Genomic DNA, 21313 nt, shown 5'->3' with positions numbered 1-21313 from the left:
AAGGCTTGTGAGGTAGACTTACTACCATGGCAGGTGTCACTCTGCCCACAGGGCAGATGCAGCACTGAGGCCCACAGTGTGGAAGTGACTGGTCTCAAGTCACAGGAGTAAGTAGGGGCGGGGCCGACAGGACTGCCTGGTCTCCGGACGCCTCCCACTCACCACCTTTCACCAACTTTGTCTTCCTTTAATGGTTAAAGTTGAATCATACCTGAAGGAATGGGTTCTTGGGTCCTGCTGCTTTCAATGACCAGCCTTGGCCACACCTTAGGAACTAGAAACCCATTTACCTTCTATAAAACCAGGTGCAGAGTCCTAGGCCCTATGAAAGTGATGAGGTCTCCCTGGTGGAGCCAGACTGGTGTCCAGCCCACTTTAAGATTCCAGAAGTGCAGGGACACTTCTAGGACACAGGAATTGAGAGGTCACCTCAATGTCACTGTTGGACCCTTCCTCAAAATTACGCTAGCCTGAGAGTTAGAAGACCCAGCATCCAACCCAGCTCCGGCTAACCTGCTTGAGCAAGGACTTGATCTATCTGGGCCTCACCTTCCTTATCTGTAAAAGTAAAGGCTGAGGGACTTGCCTGGTGGTGCAGCGGTTAAGAATCCGCCTGTCAACGCAGGGGACATGGGTTCGAGCCCTGGTCCAGAAAGATCCCACATGCCGCGGAACAACTAAGCCATGTGCCACAACTATTGAGCCTGTGCTCTAGAGCCCTCAAGCCACAACTACTGAGCCCTCAAGCCACAACTACTGAGCCCACGTGCCACAACTACTGAGTCCACTCACCTAGAGCCCGTGCTCTGCAACAAGAGAAGCCACTGCAATGAGAAGCCCGCGCACCGCAACGAAGAGTAGCCCCCACTCACTGCAGCTACAGAAAGCCTGCGCGCAGCAATGAAGACCTGACGCAGCCAAAAATTAATTAATTAATAAATTAATTTTTTTTTAAAGTAAAGCCTGATATAAATCATCGCAAAGCCTCTTCCATTTCCAAAACTCTACTCCACCCCTATGCTGGATATCCATCACTGTGCCTAAAAGCTGAATCCAAGAATTCTCAGCCTCGGGATGTCTCTCTCACAGCTCATTCCAAAGTTTCTCTTTTAACTTCATTCCTCTCTTCTTCTACTTGTGCCACTTGGTATCACTCTCTCCACGTCTCCCTGGTTCTCCAATATTTGTACGTTGCTATCATGTCTCCCCTCTGAGTCATCAGTTTACGGTTTCCACACACAATTTAACTACCATAAATTAAATCCTTTCAGCAACTTACTATGTTTTTGTGTTTTCCACCAAAGCCTGCCCATCTAGCTAGTTACAGGATCATGAAATTTTAAATAAAATTTCTCTCAAGGTCACTCTTTTCTCTTGGTTCTTCATATTTCTACCGATTTCCGTGTAGAGATTTGAAATCTGCTGATCTCCAAAATACACAGGCACGTCAACATTTATTCTGCCTTATCTTTACAAGTTTGATTTTCCTCTTTATTTCTGCCTTTTAATTTTTGTTTTGTTTTTTCTTTCCTTTATAATGTCTGGTTTCCTCTTCACTCCTTTGACAACCTTCAGTGAACCCACGATGGGAAAGCAGAATAACACATGGTACCAATGCAGAAACATGTCATTGTGCAGATAAAGAACAGTAGCATGGGAGAGGGGAGAGCATGGTGGGCAGAAGCCTCTCTGCCAGCACGTGAATGGAGGGGCCGTGGGCTTCGTGCCACTGCATTCTCACTTTAAAGCCCTACTTTTTTCCCAGAAAGAAATGCAGAAGTGTGTATCCAGAAGAAAAATGCTAAAGCAATGAGGGAGCCAGAGCAGCTGGGGGATATTAAATTTAATCAAGGTCCAGCCAGGATTTTTTTTAAGCAACAGGAAGTAGATTTATTCCCTTTCATATTCTCTCTCTCTCTCTCTCTCTCTCTCTCTCTCTCAGACACACACACACTCTCATTCTTTTCTCCTCTTTCCTCTATTCCTCATTTCCTCTGACCAAGGCACAGAAACGGGCTGGACAGAAAAACCTCAGTTCCCTTGAACTGTCCTTGGAACTTTGTAATGTTTTCACTGGCAGTTTGAGGCCCAATTGCAGATGCCGGGAAGTGTGGTCAAAGACAGAAGAGCATCCGTGAGTAGGCAGAGAAGCGTGGATTAGCTCCCTGTGGCTGCTGGGACAGGTCACCACAAACGGGGTGGCTTAAGAGAACACAGATTTCTTCTCTTACGGTTTGAGAGGCCAGAAGTCTGAGATCAGCTTTAGTCGGCTGAAATCAAGATGTTGGTGGGGCCGCATTCCCACCAGGGTTCTCTGAACAGAAAATGTTTCCTTGTCTTTTTCAGCTTCCAGTGCCCACCTGTATCCCTTGGCTTGTGGCCCCTTCCTCCACCTGCACAGCATATCACTCCAATATCTGTTCCCATCATCCCATTGCCCTCTTTTCTCAGCAGTCAAATCTTCCTCTCCCTCCCTCCTATAAGGACAATTGTGCTTCCATTTAGAGCCCACCCGGATAACCCAGAATAACCTCCCCTGCTCAAGCTCTTAACTTGATCACATCTGCAAAGCACTTTATGCCATATAAGGTAACATTCAGGTTCCAGGGATTAGGATGAGGATATCTTTAGGGGTCACTGTTCAGACTAACTTGGAGCACCTGTGTCTAGCTGGGTTCTGAAAAAAGTCTTCCTCTCATTCTCCACTGACACTAAGCTATGAACATGGGGCCTGAGGAAAAAGGGAAAAGATGTTTTCTAAATCTCAAAATAGAGAAATGCCTATCTTGTCACAGATTTACCTTTCCCACCATGTTTTGCCTGTTAAGCCATCAGGTTTGTATTCAGCCAACCCCCCTAAGCATCCCATCACTTCCCCATGCCTGGGCGTAACTCCTGTCCCACTAGCCTCAGATTCTCTGAGAAATCATCCACGTTATACAGAAACTCAATTTCCAAACAAAATTGGGCCTCAGAGCCACACGTGTTCATGTGTGTCAGAAGTCCAGCCATGGTCATGTTACCATATCCCAGATCAAGCACAGAGAAGGAACAGAGCTTTGCTAGAACTCACCAAACCGCTTGTAACCGAAGGAATGCACCTCCTCCTCCTCTGCGAAGTCGTCTGCGGGAGAAGAAAAGACAGAGCATTAACCACAGTGAGGCCGGAAGTGCAGGGTCAGTGCTGGACTCAACTTCAGCCGTCTCCACCTGCTCCACCCTCCCCTCGCCCACCATTCTCCGCACAGTGGCTGTCCTTCTGCTCCTGGAACATACCACGCTTTCTGAGAAAGACCACAGTGTCCCTGCGCTGGCTGTTCCCTCTGCCTGGAGTGCTCCTCCTCCTGTTCCTCAGGCGACTCCTTCTAATTCAGGTCTCAGCTGAGGTATGGTATCTTCGAGATGCCTTTCCGGACCACCACCCAGCCACTCTGCCTCAAACCATCCCATTTTAATATTACTCTCTGGTATCATCCTCATTTATGTGTGTGTGTGTGTTATCGTGCATGCTGTGAGCAGAAATTCTTTTCTGTCTGATTTCATGAATGAATCCCATGTAGCTAGAATGGTGCCTGTCAAAGAGCAGAGGCTTAATAAACTTGGGTGAATGAATGACTGAATAATCAACTGTCCAAAGGGTCAAGTTATCTTCACGTAACTGAGCCTAAAGCCCTCCTTTGCAGATGCCAGGCTCTGGGGTCACCTCTTCCACCAACTGTGGCATCTCAGGAGCTCAGCATGCCTCCTGCAAGGACGACCAAATCCTTCCCCACTCTCCTTCCACTGGATAACTGGGACTGACGGATGATTTCCCAGTAAATGCATTTCAAAAGACAGACTTGCTTGGGAATTCCTAAAGGTAGGGAACTGGAAACAAGGGCAATGTTATGGCAGCCACGCTTTCTACCAAAAGCCCAAATCCCCCTCCTCACATGGACACGATGCAATTCCTATGACGCTGATAACGAACTTGTCATTTCACACATCTGCCAGGTGTGGGTGTGCAATTAAAGGGTACTTTTGATGACAAGTCAAAGTGTTAAGACCAGGCCTTTCCAGGGAGACCTAACCAATTCTTCTTTTTTTTTTTTTCTTTTCTATTATGGTTTATTATAGGATATTGACTATAGTTCCCTGTGTTATACAGTAGGAACTTGTTGTTTATCTATTTTATATATAGTAGTTTGTATCTGCTACTCCCAAACTCCTAATTTATCCCTTCCCCACCCCCTTTCCCATTTGGTAACCATAAGTCTGTTTCCTATGTCTGTGAGCCTGTTTCTGTTTCATAAATAAGCTCATTTGTGTCACATTTGAGATTCCACGTCTAAGTGATATCATATGCTGTTTGTCTTTCTCTCTCTGACTGACTTCACTTAGTACGTCCATCCATGTTGCTGCAAATGGCATTCTTTCACTCTTTTTTATGGCTGAGTAATATTCCATTGTATACATGTACCACCTCTTCTTTATCCATTCATCTGTCAGTGGGCATGTAGGTTGCTTCCGTGTCTTGGCTATTGTCCAACCAGTTATTCTTGGGTTGGTCACCATCACTGCACCAGCACCCAGCTTTCCCCCCACATGCAGTTCAGTTCAAAAGCGCTGACTCAGCACTCACTATGGACCAGAGATTGCCAGGCAGTGGGGTGCACAAATGAGTGAGCCACGGTCCCTTCCCTCAAGAAGCTGACAGGCTTTCAAAGAAAAGAGACACGTAGGGAGGAAATAGAGCCTCTATGATCATCTTTTTCAGCCCACAGATGGGACACAGGGCCTGGCTATAACCGAACCTTGAAATGTGGAAAAAGCCAAGATGTGTGATATCTACCACACAGTGTGTTGAACCTCAGCACACTAGCTTGTTATGAAGTGTTATGAAGACATGTGTGAGAGAACTACTCCTAAGACAATGGAGAAGTCAGAAATCTTTGTATTTTACCATGTTTCCTTATTCAGAGAACAGTGAAGAGAAATCCAGGTTTTCATGATTCAGCTCATCTTCTTCTGGCAAGGATTAAAGCTTTAGTTCTTTCTAGATGGAAGAACGTGCTTACAAGCAAAAGAACAGCACCTTTTTCTCTCTGACTCGGTGATTAGTTAGTTCGACAAATACATATTAATCCCCTAGTCTGTGCTGGCTTTCCTAAGTAATTCTCCCATTAATGCCTGCAAAGTCCGGTCTAGTCTCAGTTAAAGAGAAACCCTTATCTGCTTCTTCTGCTTAGAAATCCATGCATTCATTTATTCACTCAGTCAATAAACAGGTACTTATAGACCGGTGGAGTTGAGGGGGCATGAACATAGGTAACGATGCCACCCAGACGTCAGCTTCCCCTGCCAGCTCCAGCCCCTCCACTGCAGAGACACATCTGCAAAAGAATCTGCTCACATGCACACGCTGTGGGCCAAGGAACCATCATCACTGGAGAACTCACAGTGGAGACAAAAAAACAGCTTACACTGTGCTCCCGGTAGCAAACAGCTTAAAAAATTAGTATTCTCCCTAAAGCTTCTTTTCAGCAGACCTACCATTAGTTTGTTTGTTTGTTTTCTTTTTCCTCTCTGGTCTTTTTCCCATGCAGCATTTAGTCTGACTGACTCCTCTCTCCTTCTGAAATTTCCCTGGGAACTTCAAATGTCTCATATTTTTGTTATTAAAGCAATTCAGCACTGCCTCCAAATTAACCTACCCAAACCCATTAGGGGTTCGAAGAAACAAAGGCTTTACAGGCGACCCCTAATACAGGACTCAAAGAGGATGTCCTGCTTCTTAACCCTCATCCCAAGAGGATGAGAAATTCTTATAGCAGCTCCTAAAAGAACACAAATCTCTGTCTCATCCAAGTCTATAATTAGATACTAAATCATATGAGACATGAGGGGTACAAAGTTCCTCAGAGAACGTCTTACTGGGATGATCAGGGAAGGTATCACGGAGAAGCGTCTTAATCTTTCTTAGTGTTTATTCTTTGGAGGGAAAAAGAGAGTTACTGCCTACCATATCCCTTTCTTGGAAATTCATAGCAATTTTGGAACCATTAGAGACTCAGGGAGGTGCTGAAAGAGAGAGAAAAAGATTGTTCAACTCTGTTTCACTCAATGTTTTCAAGAGTTGACTTTTCACATCCTTAAAAGCTACGTCGAGTTGGGCAGGTAACGCCTAGTAGACATTCCATTAGTGGAGGTGTCCCCAGAGCCCCGGCCAGATTCCCCAGCTGTGTAGATTAGCAAACAGCTGATTCAGGCTGGTGATGCAGTGAGACATTTCAGGAACTGAGAAAGAGAAAGGGGCAGGAGCTGATGGGGCTTGTGGCTGTCTGGACAGCCACATCAGACTACAAGAGTCACAGGAGATTGGAGGAGAGGTCAGCGGTTCCCAGTGCCTGAAAGTTTGAGAGGGTGAAAGACTCCAACAGGGCCCACATGGCTGGCAGATGGGTTTCAGGAAGACAAACAGCCTGATATTATGTGCAAGGTTATACTTTGTTCTCAAAACCTTTTCCTCACACTGAGTGGACCCAGGCTAAATGCATCCTGGATTTTCTTTATAGTACCAGGGGCCTGCAGAGATGATGGGCTCAAATAAGGATATTATCCCTCAAGGATATCCAGTCACCTTTGCAACCTGCCAGTTTTCAAAATCTGTCTCGGACACAATCTACGTCACATAACTGCTACACTCCAACACGAGCAAGGATTTTGTTAAGATTTAAGACCTCTAAGTTCTGCAGTGGCCAGAACTTGATCCCTGCTTCGGACATCAGTTAGTCTGCAGGGAAGAAGTAACCTTAACATCCTAAATAACAAAATGTGTTTAACTGGAGATTTATGTCTACAGGCACGTACTTTCTTGGCTGCCACAGCTGTACTATAGCATTTTTGTTGTAATACCTATGGGCTATACTGTCTTTTGCTTGCCTATTTCAAAATGTGATTTTTATTTATTTTTTTACTTTCCTTGGTAACTGGCACAGGGCCACGCTGGCCAGAGGTTTCGTGATGGAGAACGCAAAACAGAATTCTGCTGCTGATTTATTCTTTGAGCTTAGCTATTTCAGAATACCACGAGTTCAAGTGAAGTTTAGTTTAGTTGGCTTGGAGAGTTGAGAGTCATACATATTAATATGTTCCAATCAATCTGTGGACCAAGTTGTGCAATATCCCTATGGGTAGAATTCACCTCTCCTTCCCCTGCACTCCCTTTGTATCAGTGTGACAGCAATTACTTCCGTCTGCCTTATATTCTAGTTCTGTTTTTGTTTTTTTTTAACATCTTTATTGGAGTATAATTGCTTTACAATGGTGTGTTAGTTTCTGCTGTATAACAAAGAGAATCAGCTATATGTATATATATATATATATATATATATATATATATATATATATATATATCCCCATATCCCCTCCCTCTTGCATCTCCCTCCCACCCTCCCTATCCCACCCCTCTAGGTGGTCACAAAGCACCGAGCTGATCTCCCTGTGCTATGCGGCTGCTTCCCACTAGCTATCTCTTTTACATTTAGTAGTGTACATATGTCCATGCCACTCTCTCACTTCATCCCAGCTTACCCAGTTCTGGTTTTGACTTCACCAGATGGAAAGCCTTTGGAAAACAGGAAACTTATCACATTGTACCCTCAGCAACTAGCACATTTATGCCATGCTATAGAAACTCAGAAACTGTTGTTAAAAAGTAAGTAGATTATAGAGTTATACATGTGTCTCTCTCTCCCACTAGTGGATGAATTCCTGAAGGAATTCTTTCTCTTTTTGCATATCCACCATGTTTGAGGAAGAGAAGAGAACCAATACTTACTCAGATCTACTGAATGTCAGTTACTTCCCATTTGTTGTTTCTCTGTTTTATAGGTGAGAAATCTGAGGCTCAGAGAAGATATGTAATTTGATCCAAGGTCCCAAGACTTGTGAGCAGCCAGACCAACACTAAGACCCAGGTCTGGCAGACCCTCAAGTTTCACACCATGGTGGTTGCTGACCCCACAGACCCAGGAAACTGAACTCTGTGCTAGCAGAAGAGAAGGCTGAAAAGCGATGATTTATACCCCAGAATCCTGAAAAGGCTAAGGAATTTGGGACACAGGCCACTCTGAAAGGAGAATATAGGTGAGGCTAAAATAGGAGGACTTGTTGAACATATGTTTAAGAAGCAACTGCTATAGGGCTTCCCTGGTGGCACAGTGGTTAAGAATCCACCTGCCAATGCAGGGGACACAGGTTCGAGCCCTGGTCCAGGAAGATCCCACATGCCACGGAGCAACTAAGCCCATGTGCCACAACTACTAAGCCAGCACTCTAGAGCCCATGAGCCACAACTACTGAAGCCCGCACGCCTACAGCCGTGCTCCGCAACAAGAGAAGCCACTGCAATGAGAAGCCCGCACACCACAACAAAGAGTAGCCCCCGCTCACCACAACTCGCACACAGCAACAAAGACCCAACACAGCAACAAAGACCCAACACAGCCAAAAATCAATAAATAAAATAAATAAATTTTAAAATAAAAGAAGCAACTGCTATAATCAAAAAGATAGACAATTAGTGTTGGCAAGAAGATGGAGAAATCAGAACCCTCATATGCTGTTGGTGGGAATGCAAAATGGTACAGCCACTTTGGAAAACAGTCTGGCAGTTCCTCAAAAGGTTAAACATAGAAATATCATATAAGCCAACAATTCTACTCCTAGGTATATACCCAAGAGAAATGAAAACATATGTCCACGCAAAAACTTGTACATGAATGCTTATAGCAGCATTATTCATAATAGTAAAAAAGTAGAATAATCCAAATGCCCACGAATCGATGAAGGGATAAACAAAATGTGAATATAATATTATTCAGCAATAAAAAGGAATGAAGTACTGATACATGCTACACTAGGAAGGAACCTTGAAAATATTATGCTAGTGAAAGAAGCCGGTCACAAAAGACCACATCTTGTATGATTTCATTCATATGAAATGTCTACATTAGGCCAGCTCATAGTCAGAAAGCAGGTTAAAGCTTAGGGCTGCGAGTTTTGGGGGGAAATGGGGAGTGACTGTTAATGGGCATGGGTTTTTGGGGTGGGGGAGGGTGATGAAAATGTTCTAAACTTGATTGTAATGATGGTTGCAAAACTTGTGAATATATATATATATATATTTAAAACCCTCTTAATTGCACACTTTAAACGGGTGCTCTGCGTGGGATATGAAAAATAAAGCAGTTTGACCTCCCAGGCCCTTCACAGAGCTGGGTGACTGTCCCTCCCTGACCACAGCATAAGATGGAAGATTTATTACTCAGAGAAATGAAAACAAAAGAACACAAATGGTGTCCTCCTCCAGAGGAGATGAGGGGAACTGTAAAGGAATCAGGGGAAAAGGGGGAAATTTTCATACTGAATGTTCAGACACTCAGTTCTCTTCTCCCACTCAGCCAACAAGACTGTATCCTCCAGGCTAATGACTGAAGGTTCTTCCTGGGGAATCTGGCCAGTTAAGAGAAAAATAAACTAATGATTCTCATTCCAGGAGGTCCCCAATGGAACAGCCCAGCCAGATCAGCCTAGAGCGATAGTCACAGGTCACAGAATCCACCAAAACAAGGAGCTTCTAATTAATGTTTATAATACTCTGCTCTTATATGTGAGGAGACACCAGACACGTGACACAGCCTCTAACATGAAAAGACAAGATGAAAATAAAGAAACCAGGTAAAGCAATTTGGAGGAAATACACATTATGCAGAATGATAAAAATAGAATAAAAAATCCTACCATTAATATCCTTGTAGAGATAAGAGAAGATAACGTATCCATAAAAGAAGAACAGGATGCTATAATAAAAAAGAGACCCTCAGAGAAAAAGAAAGAACTCTTGGAAATTAAAACTATGATCACAGAAATGAAAACTTAATAGAAGAGTTGGAAGACAGAGCTGAAATATTCCAGAAAGCAGAAAAAGGGCAAATAAATAGAAAAGAGTAAAGACGAGAAAAAAAATTAGACAACCAATTAAGTGGGTCCAATATTCAAATAACAGGTGTTCCAGAAGAAAAGAACAGAGGGAATCATCAGAGGAATAAGTAACAGTATTTCTAGGATTGAAGGACATGAGTTTCCAGAATGAAAAGGCACATCACTTCCCAGCACAAAGAAAGGAAGAAGATCCACTCCGAGGCACATCATCATAAAGTTTCAGAACCCTGTGGACAACGAGAAAACTCAAAAGCTTCTGGACAGAAAAAAAAAAAAGATTACTTACAAGAATTTTTTTAAAAAGGAATGTCTTCACATGTCTCACCAGCAAAACTGGAGCTAAAAGAGAAGAAACCAGTGTCTTCAAAATTCTAAGGCTATATTATTTCCAACAGAGAAATCTCTCAACTAATTGAGTAGGTAATATAAAGACCTCTTCAGACCTACAGATTCCTCAAAAATGTACCTCTCATGCACACTCTTCTTGAGAAGTCACTGGTGAAAGCATTCCACTGAAATAAGGAAAAAACCCAGAAAGATGTATGTGCGTATATGTGTGCGTGTGCACGTGCATATGTGCACCCTAACCTAACCTTAACCCTAACCCTGAGTAGGTCGGAAGAGTCCAGGAAAGATTTCTTCAAGAAGATGAAAATGCGGTAATACCTACTATGTTTGAACACACTACACAGAGATGGAGGACAGTGGAAGAGACTTTGGGGGTGAGTGTCGACGTAAATATACATGGGAGGCTAAACAAACAAAATAACAAGAGGATTACCAATTCCAGAGGAAACACAGTTATGCAAGAGAGAAATATAAGTCAGCTGTGAATAGCATTGACATCATCTTAATAATATAAACACTGAATATTGATCTAGGCCAGACTGTGATATAACTATACTGGGATGATGGGGGCAACAGGAGGTGTCCGTGATGGTTGTCAGGTGGAGGTGAAGGGTAAAATAACTAAATCCTCATCTGCTATAAAGGGAAGTCAATATATAATGCCTAAAACCAAAATAATAATAATAATAATAATAAAACCAAAAAGTGCCAAAAGCATGGCACTTAAGGACATGGGGCCGTAGTAGCTCATCCGCGTTAAGAGCCACCAACAATTTTTCCATCCCTCCAAGTGCAAGTCCATTTCCACTCTTTTGAATCTGGGAGGACCTTGTGACTTGCTGTGGCCAATGGTATTTGCCAGAAGTAGCAGTGGGTGACCTCAGGGCCTAGGTCTTCTGCAAGACCTTTGCCTTTCAGCTTCTGTTTTCACCCCCTCGGCAGCTGGCTGCCATGGGAAATGTCCAGGTACCCTGCTGGACCAGAGGCCACCTGAGGAGAGAGAAACCCTGGGGGATGAGAGACTCTGAAGGAAAGGAGAGAGCCTGGCCAGCCCTCGGCCCTTCCAGCCACCCCGCTGATGCTCCAGCCGTGGAGCGAGGCTGACCAGCCTGCCCAACACCTCGGGAAGCAGAAACCAGCCATCCCCGCCAAGCTCAGCCCGAATTGCAGGGTCATGAACAAATAAACATCTGTTGTTTGAAGCTACAGGGTTTGGGGATGGTGCGTTCTAGGTAGAGAACTGAAAGAAAAGTCAATGCCAAAAGAAAATGCAAAAAATGTTCTCAGGAGGTTGCCTCTGGGGACTGGGAAATGATGAAATGAAGTGGGTTGGGCAGGAAATTGCTGTTTTTCATAATAAATGTGATATTCTTTGACTCTTTAAACTATGCGCATCTCTAACTTTGATAAAAATAAGAACTGAAGTCAAGCAAACAAAACAAGGGAATGTGTAGGGGAGATAAAAGTCAGGTAGACAAAAAAGAAAAGTGCTCGGGTCCAATGGATGCTGACCACCAGAAAAGGTCCCCTGCTCCAAAGAGCCGGCGAGCAGAGTTCACCCTAGAGCAACAGCACAGAAGGTGTGGACTCGCAGCCTTCACTAGCTGGCACAGAGTAGGTTCTGACAAATGTCACACTGATCAGAACAAGTTCTGGTGCTCTTAGAGCCAGGCTGAAGGCCCGTGGACAGAGGCGAGGCTGAATTTAAACTTCTCTTCCAAGCCGGGCTCAGCACTGCTGTCCACTCGGTATTGTCTCCACCCTGATGCAGCCCCAGCTCCTGCAGCGTCACCACTGCTAGAACAAAACAGCATGGTCCCACAGGCTGCTGAAAATATTTGTAGCTTATTCCAAATAGTACAAGACATTTAGTTTGGTCACTCAGCTGCTTTCCGAATTTTATGTTTTACAGCAATAGGATCCCTTTTTTGGTTCAATGGTATAGGGTTTTTTTTTTAAGTCAAAATTGTAAAGACATAAAGGGACTCCAATTTGTGGCACAACTTGTAATTCTGATGCTTTTCAAAAACTTGCTTTTCTGACAAGGAGATACGATACCCTTTTCCTTCCTTTATCGTCCAACAAAATTGAAGGGATTTTTTGGGTGACTTTTACCACTAAATTGGTAGTGGAGGCTAAACCAGATTTCCTCCAGCAGGCCCACTTCAACAACTTAAAAAGTAAATAAATATGAGACTCAAAATGTTGACCCCCACATCTATCATTCACAGTAACTACAGGGGAGGTGACATGTCTCCCCTTCTCTTATGAGGGACCTTCTCATCTAATCACCTTGGTCAAGTAGAGTCAGGATGAGGACTTGAATCCCTGCCCCAAATTTTATAAGGACCATGGAAAGGTGTCAACTTCATGGGTCGTTTGGCAAGAAAAACCAATGCCGTCCGTGTCTCTGGAGACACACACACAAAATAAGTAGTCTTTGTTTAAAAACCAAACCAAACCAAACAAAAACTGATATATCTGTTTTGTTCCGAAATCATTTAACTTTATGTTTAGGTTATCCAAACAATTATACCAAAGTAACATACTATAATTAATTACGAATGATGGACCAAAATTGAGCCTAGGAGACAAAGTTCTAGAAAACTTTGTATTTGATTCTCTCTCATCTCCCACATTGAAATGTCCTACTTGAAGGTTTCAGGGTGGCCCTGATGTACCATTTGCCTCTAATTACTATTAGAGCAATGTAACCTGAAACATGAAATATAATTTGAGATAACAAATCAGCTTGAATCTCCCCTCCAAAGGAAAATATCCCTGTCCTCAGCCATCTCCTCCTGTGTCCTACAGCAGCATTTATCTGAACCTCAAATAAGGCACTTTTCACCTTCTATCTTGAATGCCAATTGTTTATGCATAAGTCTTACCCTGTCCATCAGACTGCAAGCTCCTTGAGGACAGGGGCTATGTACATACTAAATATCTGACTATATTTCAATAACATTCTAAATGAAGAATATTTAACTATATTTAATATAAAGAATATTTGAATATATTTAAATAATATACTACATAAAGAATAAGTGAAAGCTAGTTAGGACTTGGTGGCCTAATTTTAAATAATGAATAAAATAGAAACATGACAGCTTGATAGAAAATTAACATTATCAATGAAATAGACATGATGTCATACGGTTAAAAACACATACATACACATACATCTGTCCTAAGACTTATGTACAGATAAATTTGTTTTATGTTTTGACTCTTTGATGTCATATCCTTACTGGACAAAACTGGACACTGGATTTGAGATACAAATCTTTAAAAACATTATGTCACCATCAGTAGGTACCTGAACAATAGTGCTCCAGGAAAATTAGTGCTCCTAGGTAAATTAAAGGTATTTACATATATTTTCTGATTTCCTAGCATGATCATAACAAATGAGAAAATGGTACCATTTTCACTATAGTTACAAACTTCACTGTAAATATGGTCCATGCATTTTCAGTAGGGCTGATTTCTGACTACATGACAATAACACGGGTGATGGCAGCTGGAGATGGACCAATAGTAAAACTGTTTCCCATAAAGAGCACAGTTTTCTCCCATCCCCCAGGTCTTTGTACCACACATTTGTAATTTGAAAATTACTTTCATTTCAAAACCAAGCTTTTTTCTTCGTGGTAGAAACTGTATCACTTGATTAACTTAACATAAGATGGTTCATAATTGGCAATTACGTTCTGCCTGGAGGAAGCAGCAGGTTATAACTAAACAGTATTCTAACACCTAAAATGTCTTGAGTTCTCCTTAGGTGCTAGACACCATTCTAAACAACTGATCTATACTAACCTACTTAATCCTCAAAACAAACCAACAAAACAAAAATAAAGCAAATAAAACCCAAAAAAAGGCATCCAGTACCTCCCCCATTTGACAGATGAGGACACTGGGGGCCCCAGTAGGTTAAGTAGTTTGCATGTGGTCACCAGGCCCTCTGATTTCAGAGCCCACACTCTTCACCACACTAAAATTGTCAGGTTCAACTCCTGGGAACACTACTTATAATTACATTTTATGAAATGGTTACATTTTAAAGTGTATATTATTAACTATAAATTTGGATTATTTTGCCTTTGAATAATAAAATGTTTTATATATATATGTATATATATATATACATCAGCTAGTTTCCAAACATTTCTATGTCACAAGGAAGTGACTTACACCCAAAGAAGTGCATCTATTTCCACAAACCAATGACAAGTTAGTTTTTTTCACACAGAAATGTCAAATGTCCAACCTCTTAGGCAAGTGCATATGACTTCACGTGATACAAGGTTATAATCTCAAATGACTCAGGAAGTATAAAGGAGTCATTTAATATATCCGAGTCCAATAAATAAATAAATGTTTAAATTTCCTCCCATGTTGAAAAATATATTTCCTTCATATTTTTTAAGAGTATTGGTTGACTATTTGTGATAAATTCAGGGGTTAAGAAAGCTCCTAGGATCTCTTTGGAATTTTAAATTAGATTACTAATTTCTCCTTTCACTGCTATATAATTACGAAGGTCCCTTAAGCAATCAGTAGGACCTGTTCAAGGTACTATTTTGGTTTGGGCCCTTCAAACATCATTCACTTAAAAAGAAATCAAATCACTGCTTGACTGAAAAGTTACCCCCTGCAAGCTTTGGATTGTTGGTGTGGTTAGAAACTGTGTTATCAACAGTGAACAATAAAATACTTTCTATGAAGAATGTCAGTATCTCCCTATCCCTTGTTTAAGATGTTTACTTACTACTACTACTACTACTATTTTTAAATTATTATTATTACTGATCACATACTGGTGGTTACAGTCTGTTCTTGAAAAGCAATTCTGACAATGTTTCATTGTCTCACAGCAAACCTGTCAGCAAAACAATGCAGGGGCTGTTTCCAGAGTCCATGGCTTAAGGGAGCCATTCACACTCATTCAATCAATCACAAGAAAACCTCCTGCAGATAAATTCTACAAAAGGCAGCAACCCTGGAATCCGCCTTATCTCTGCAGGAGCTCCAGCCTAGAGAGACTCCTCCAGTGACTGGCTGAAGAGCACAGCAATTTCTTCAGACCTTTGATGCCAGGTTATTAAAGTCTAAGCCCAGACAGTAGGACCTTTTCTACCTTGCTCACTCAGTATCTATGGATTGTGGCACACAGTATGTACATAACAAAGCTGGGTTGATTGAATGAAACATTAGGGTGTGGCTAGGAGGAAGCCTAAATTAGAGGTGTTACATGTGGATTCTGGAGTCAGACTGTCCGAATTTGCATACTAATTTCCCCACTGACTAGCTTAGTGCCCTTAGACAAGTAACTCAGCCTCTCTGAGTCTAAGATTTCTTAACTGTAAAATGAAGAAAAAAATAATGCCTGGCATGGCAGGTGCTCAATAAACGTTAGCTATTACTAAAGGGAAAAATAGTAAGTGGGGATATTAAATGGCCCATCAGTCATGCCTAAGAAGTTGTTTGCAGTACTAACCACGGTACAGATCAACTTGTCCCTGGCTTTTATCTTCCAACTCACAACACTGTTCCCTGCCTCCAGGCCACAGTCAGGAATTCCAGAAGCTGAGAGAGCCTGTGCCTTCGGAATGGCATAGGAGCAGAAGATGGAAAGGCAGGACCAGCCTGGTAGAGCCAACCCCACAGTGTGGGTAGACTTTTTTCACAGATGATCACTTTGATGACCTAGAACACTGTCCCCTGGCCCCCAACTGCCTGATTCTTTTCACTCTGATTTACCCCCCAAAAGTAGAAAGACTGTCCTCTGCCCACTCTGGGCTCCTCTCCTAGCACCTGACCGCTTTTTCCCATCACGCGGAGACATGTGGACCAAACTGTCCCCCTGAGAGATCACTCATGTGCTGGGTTTACCCGAGGCAAAATAGACTTTTTCTATCACAAAATTTAAATGTCTATTTTCCCATTTGAAAAGTAATACTTCAAAGGCCATTTAACTTACTTTGGCAGCAGCTACATCAACAGTTTTGAACTAATGTTTTAATGAGAATAAGCATTAATTCAGAAAATTAGACACCTAGTTATGCTACAGCTTTAAAGCTATCATACTCCAGCTTTTCCCATCCACACCATTATTGCTGGATAAGCCACATAGTGGGGGGAGGGGAGGAGTGGTAAGGGGATGGGAACAATCTTGGAAAATTGCATAGGAGACCACAGGGAAGATCTATACTTAGCAATAATTAAACCTCAGACTAAGAATGTCAAGCATCTTCAAACTAAGAGACAAAAGTGTAATTGGATTGCAAATTTGTCTTCCAGAGGAAGGGCAGCCCCAATTCCCAAACAGTGAAAGGAAAAAGGTCTCACTTTGTTTCCATTTCCCTGCAGAAAACATGATTCTTTCAATGTTAAATGCAGTCAGCCCTTACACGCGTGCCTGCTTATCCCAGTTAAGGACCAGAAATTTTAGACACTGGGAAAGCAAAGAGACCATGGGTCTGGGAAAACAACAGGCAGTAGGAGAAGTATACTGCTTACTAGTGCATTTTAAAAGTATTATCGCCAGACAGCATTTCAGAAATGTTTACATACAAAAGCACAAAAATAAGCAGCTGGACACTATGTTTTGATGGCACCAACCTCCTCCCTGTGTTAAATTAGAACAGTGGTTTGAACCACTTTGGTCCCATGGTTGTTTCCGGCCGTCTCTTAGGCAACAAGTGCTGCTGCATTAAAGCTCACCAATATTCCCAACTTCCAGGACTAGAAATGTGACTTCTTAATGACACACCTAACTCTAGAGGAGTCAGATTCCTCCATAAAGAATGTGAATATTTATTAAAAACCATGAAATTTATGGTGCAGTACAGCTAATTGAAAATGTAACTAGAAATAAATCAAAACCAGCTTCATGTTTTAATCAGTTTGGAACACTTCAAGTATTGCAGCAACAAGGCAAGTTATTTTCTTCTGGAAAATATATAATGATGTCATTATTTTGGTACTTGTGACTCCAGAGATGGAGGAAATAGAACCGAGACAGATATTTGCTGAACGCAACAGATAGGTGGCGCTGTGGCTCATGGCAGACCTGGAATTAGACTACAAAGGCCTGGGTTTTTACAAAGGCTATATCCCAGGTTTAAACATCAGAATTAGAAAGTCACAGGCACCCTGAAAAGGTATCTGTCTCGCATAGTAGCTGAATTTCTGCTTTGGCAGATAAACTTCTGTAACTTCTAAGATGTCCGCTAATTTTCTATTTGGCTAAAGAATGTTTTAGGTTAATACCTTAATTTTAAGCATTCGCAAGGCTTGTCACTAACTTCTATTATTTAGGGATATCAAATTCTAATGAAATGTTGGCTTAAACATAATGATTTAATAGCTATACGACGTAATCACGAACCCAAGGAAGACTCTGCGTTGGTTACCTATGGCAAATCATCAAAATAATTCTACTTGGTAAAGGCAGCTTTCCTTTTTGGCTAAAAGCATACTCTGCTTGGCTTCAAAAGTCTTGTGTCCAATTTCTTGGTTCCACACCTTCCTGGCTGCTGCACCAACTTTGAGTTAGTTGGCTACTTAATTGCCTGAGATTCACTTTTCTTCTAGTCCAGAGATTATCGGATCTGGTCTCCTAGGTCTCTCCAGGCCTCACAGGGAAATTTGGCAAAGTTTGTCTTTAGATGCCTACCATCCTCCTTGTGGCTGGTTTCTATTTCTTCTAGACTCCTTTTCCACATCTATAATGTAGGGGTTAAAATACCTACCTCACAGGGTTGTTGAGAGGGTTCACTGATGGAGGGCTTATAGAGAGTGGAGCACAGGGGCTGGCACTTAGTAGGTACTAAAGAAGTATTACTGCTCCCTCCCTTCCACATCTCACAAACCAGACAAATAAATGCAAATTACATGGCAATAGTTGGTAAGCAAACCTCTCACAGAATATTTTGTTTTAAAAGAGGCCTTCAAAGTGACTAGTCTACCCAGGGATTCAGTCCCTCAGCTCCCCTCTCCCACTGGGGCAGAAGGTAAGAGGGGCCTTTGAAGCAGTGCCCAGACCACAGAGAGTAAGCAATAAGCCTTCTCCAGGGGGTCTGCAAGCTGGTCTAGAATGCAGTGTAAATCTCACACACACCCAAAAAATAAGTTTAGAACTTGTAGGTGTGTCTTCCTCTGCAGAGTTGAATTAACATTGGAAAAATATGCAAACTGTAGTAACAGTCATTGACCCAGTCAAAAGCATAACAAGATTTTCAGAGTTTCAGAACACACATGGGAGCTGATGAAATGAGTAGCTGGCTTATCTTTCCGAGAGTTCAAAACCTTCTGGCCTCAGTGACCAGCAATGAGAAGATTAACTGGCTAAAATGATGGTAACTGAGCCCCAGAGTAAAGTTTAGCCGCGTGAACTCTTTCCTTTCTGGGAGGATCCTTCAATCAGTGCTAAGGAAAGTGCTCCTTTCCTAGAATGTATCTGAGAGAAGAGAAACCGAGATGGAGAGAGAAGGAACACACACCACTGCCTTTTGAAATTCTCTAGCCAGAGAGCAGTATCCTGTCTTTTGTTTCTCTGGCCCTGGGGCGGGCCCCATTCCACCTGGTGTTCTGTCCCCTGCCTACCCTGGGTCTCCAAAGAAGGACACAGAACCCCCTTGGAAGGAGAGCTAACTGGCATTACCGCTCCGGAGTGTTCAGCGTGAACTCCGTTTCCGAGAAACCTAGAGCCAAAAGTTACTTTCCAAGTCTGTGGGGCTCCCGGGGCGCCCGCCTCGGTCAGCAACGCTTGCAAGTCAAAGCGGTCGCATCGCGTGGTCTCGGGCGACTGGAAGCTCGGTCCCCGCGGACAGATGGCATTTCGCACCCAGCCCCCTCACTCGAGCCCGGCCCGCGCGGGGACAGAAATGTGTTATCCTAACGCAAAACCAGGTCTCCAGTCTTGTGTAAACACCACGCCGGCCCATCCCCAAACGGCTTCTTTGGATGCCTCCGCTGTAATTATTTATCTCACATATAAATCTGGATTCTGCTGACAGATCTTCGGGTTTCTACTAAACACAAGGCTGCCCTGAGAAGCCCTGCTCCTCGCGATTCCGTTTAAAGGTACGATAACATCTGACACTTCCCTAAACCGGCCTGCAGAGGATACCGCCCGGGGGGCTGTGTCACCCCTGAACACACGTGGGCACAACAACTCCGCAAGCGGGCACATGGAAGGGACGCGGAACCCAGGACAGTTATTTTCCAGTCAGTGGGTCTGATGGAGAAAGATGCCAAACGCACTTCCCAAGCCAGCTGAACTCCGCGGGCACCTAATCATTGCCAGATGTGGGGAGGGCGCACCGAGAACATCCCCGAGTCCCAGAGAAAACTCCCGGCCAGCAGCCCTTCGACTTCTTGGACGGCGAAACGGCAACAGCGGGGAGGGAGAGGACGCTGGGGAGAGGGGGGGAGTGCTCCAGAGCGGAGAACCGACTGGGGGGCGGGGGTGAATGATGATGCCTCCACTCTCCTGGGCATATTTTTTCAATTAAAAAGTTGGGAACTGGAATCCGTAAACACTAATTTGGGGCTTCAAACTACTTTGTAGAGACAAGATGGGGAGGGGAATACTCACACGCTTCAAAACCCCAACCTCTAGGTCTCCGGCGGTACCCGACTCCGGAGCCGGGGGCGCCCCCAGGGTGCGCGCATGAACCAAGCACCGGGTGTCCCCCGGGGCTCCGCGCAGAGAAAGTCCGCGCCGGATGCACCTCGCCCCCTCACGCGCTCCCCGAAGCCCGCCCTACCTTTCATGGTGGCCGAGGAGACGCACAGCCAGCCGGGGAGCTCCGCGCCGCCGAGAAAGTTCGCGCTGAGCAGCGGGTCAGTGAGCGCCCATGGCAGCTGCGCCGTGCGTCGGCCGTCTGCGCTCCAGCCCTCCCTCCCCGCTTGGCGCTCTGTGCCGCGGGGCCGCCGCGCGCGCCGCTCACCCCGGGCGGGAGGCGCCGCTCCCGCCAGCGCCCCTCCCCCTGGCCCGGCCGCCGGGGCGCGCGGGCTGCCGCGCCCACGCCCCCCTCGCGCCCTCCCGCGCCCGCCCCGCCCGCCCGTCCGCAGGCCGGCGCCCGCCCGGGCCCGCCACTTCTTCGCCGCGCCGTCGCTCGCCCGCGCTCCCCCGGTTCTCTCTTTTTCCCATTGGACCAGAAGCGGGACGAAGTCGGAGGTAAACGGCTCCCGAGGGTGGTCAAGTGCTCACCCTCGGGGTGCACGGAACGTGCGGCCGCTGGGCTTGTTTCTAGACCCCTGACTACCTAGAGTGTGGGGTGAGAGGGCTGGGAGCAGCAGCGTCACGGGGACGGAGGAGTTAGCTCGTCCCTTCCCCAAAGGGCTCTGGGCACGGAGGGTTAGAGGATCAAACAGGGGGCGAGCGCTTCCCCGAGGCTCCAAGTTTCCAAGTGCGCTTGTTGATGCCCCGAAGGGACACAAGGGACAGTGCACACTGCCACCCGGGGAGAGCTGTCGCTAAGTTCGAAGTCACCATTAGATGATCTCCCTGCAGAACTCGGAGCAGGATTACAACTCTTGGACCTTCAAGAAGAGAGAGACAGAGACTAAAAAACCCACCACATTCCCCTGGGTTGGAAAAGTCCCCCTTCTACCCACAGCCCCTGAAATGATCAGGTTGACTCGAGTTTTACCAGGAAAGGAGGCTGGGCTGTTGAGCAGATTCATAATGAGTTCCTTTCATTGTGGCCCATCCTCTTGCCCCACAGTGTTTATCTTTCCTTTTAGAAACCCTCCTAAGCAGACCCATTGCTTTATTGCTTTACTGCAGACACTAAGTGGTGAGTGGAGCTGGTGGGGGGCGGGGCGGGGGGGCGCTGCGGAGGAACTTTCTTCCACAATGGTGAAATGACAGATTACTTGCGCTCTTGTTAGCATACCAAAAGCAATACAATTCTGGCACGGGCAGTGGTTGCAGCTTTTCCGATTTCCTCTCCTGAGTACTTGG

At 44.4% G+C, this 21313-nt stretch overlaps 1 protein-coding gene across 1 annotated transcript in view; it reads right to left on the bottom strand.

Moving 5' to 3' along the window:
- COLEC12 (collectin subfamily member 12) overlaps positions 1-20236 on the bottom strand; it is a 194563-nt gene extending 174327 nt beyond the window's left edge. Inside the window, exons 1-2 of the mRNA XM_081252051.1 lie at positions 20112-20236; positions 3074-3124 (exon numbers count right to left, since the gene is read on the bottom strand). Of these exons, the coding sequence (XP_081108177.1) occupies positions 3074-3124; positions 20112-20118 (58 nt within the window). The 5' untranslated portion in view covers positions 20119-20236. The remainder of the gene's footprint in view (positions 1-3073; positions 3125-20111) is intronic.
- Between the last annotated feature and the right edge of the window lie 1077 nt (positions 20237-21313).

This window comes from Mesoplodon bidens (assembly GCF_964165515.1).
Source record: "Mesoplodon bidens genome assembly, chromosome: 13".
Classification (NCBI taxonomy): domain Eukaryota; kingdom Metazoa; phylum Chordata; class Mammalia; order Artiodactyla; family Ziphiidae; genus Mesoplodon; species Mesoplodon bidens.
This window is presented reverse-complemented; position numbering and strand designations above follow the sequence as displayed.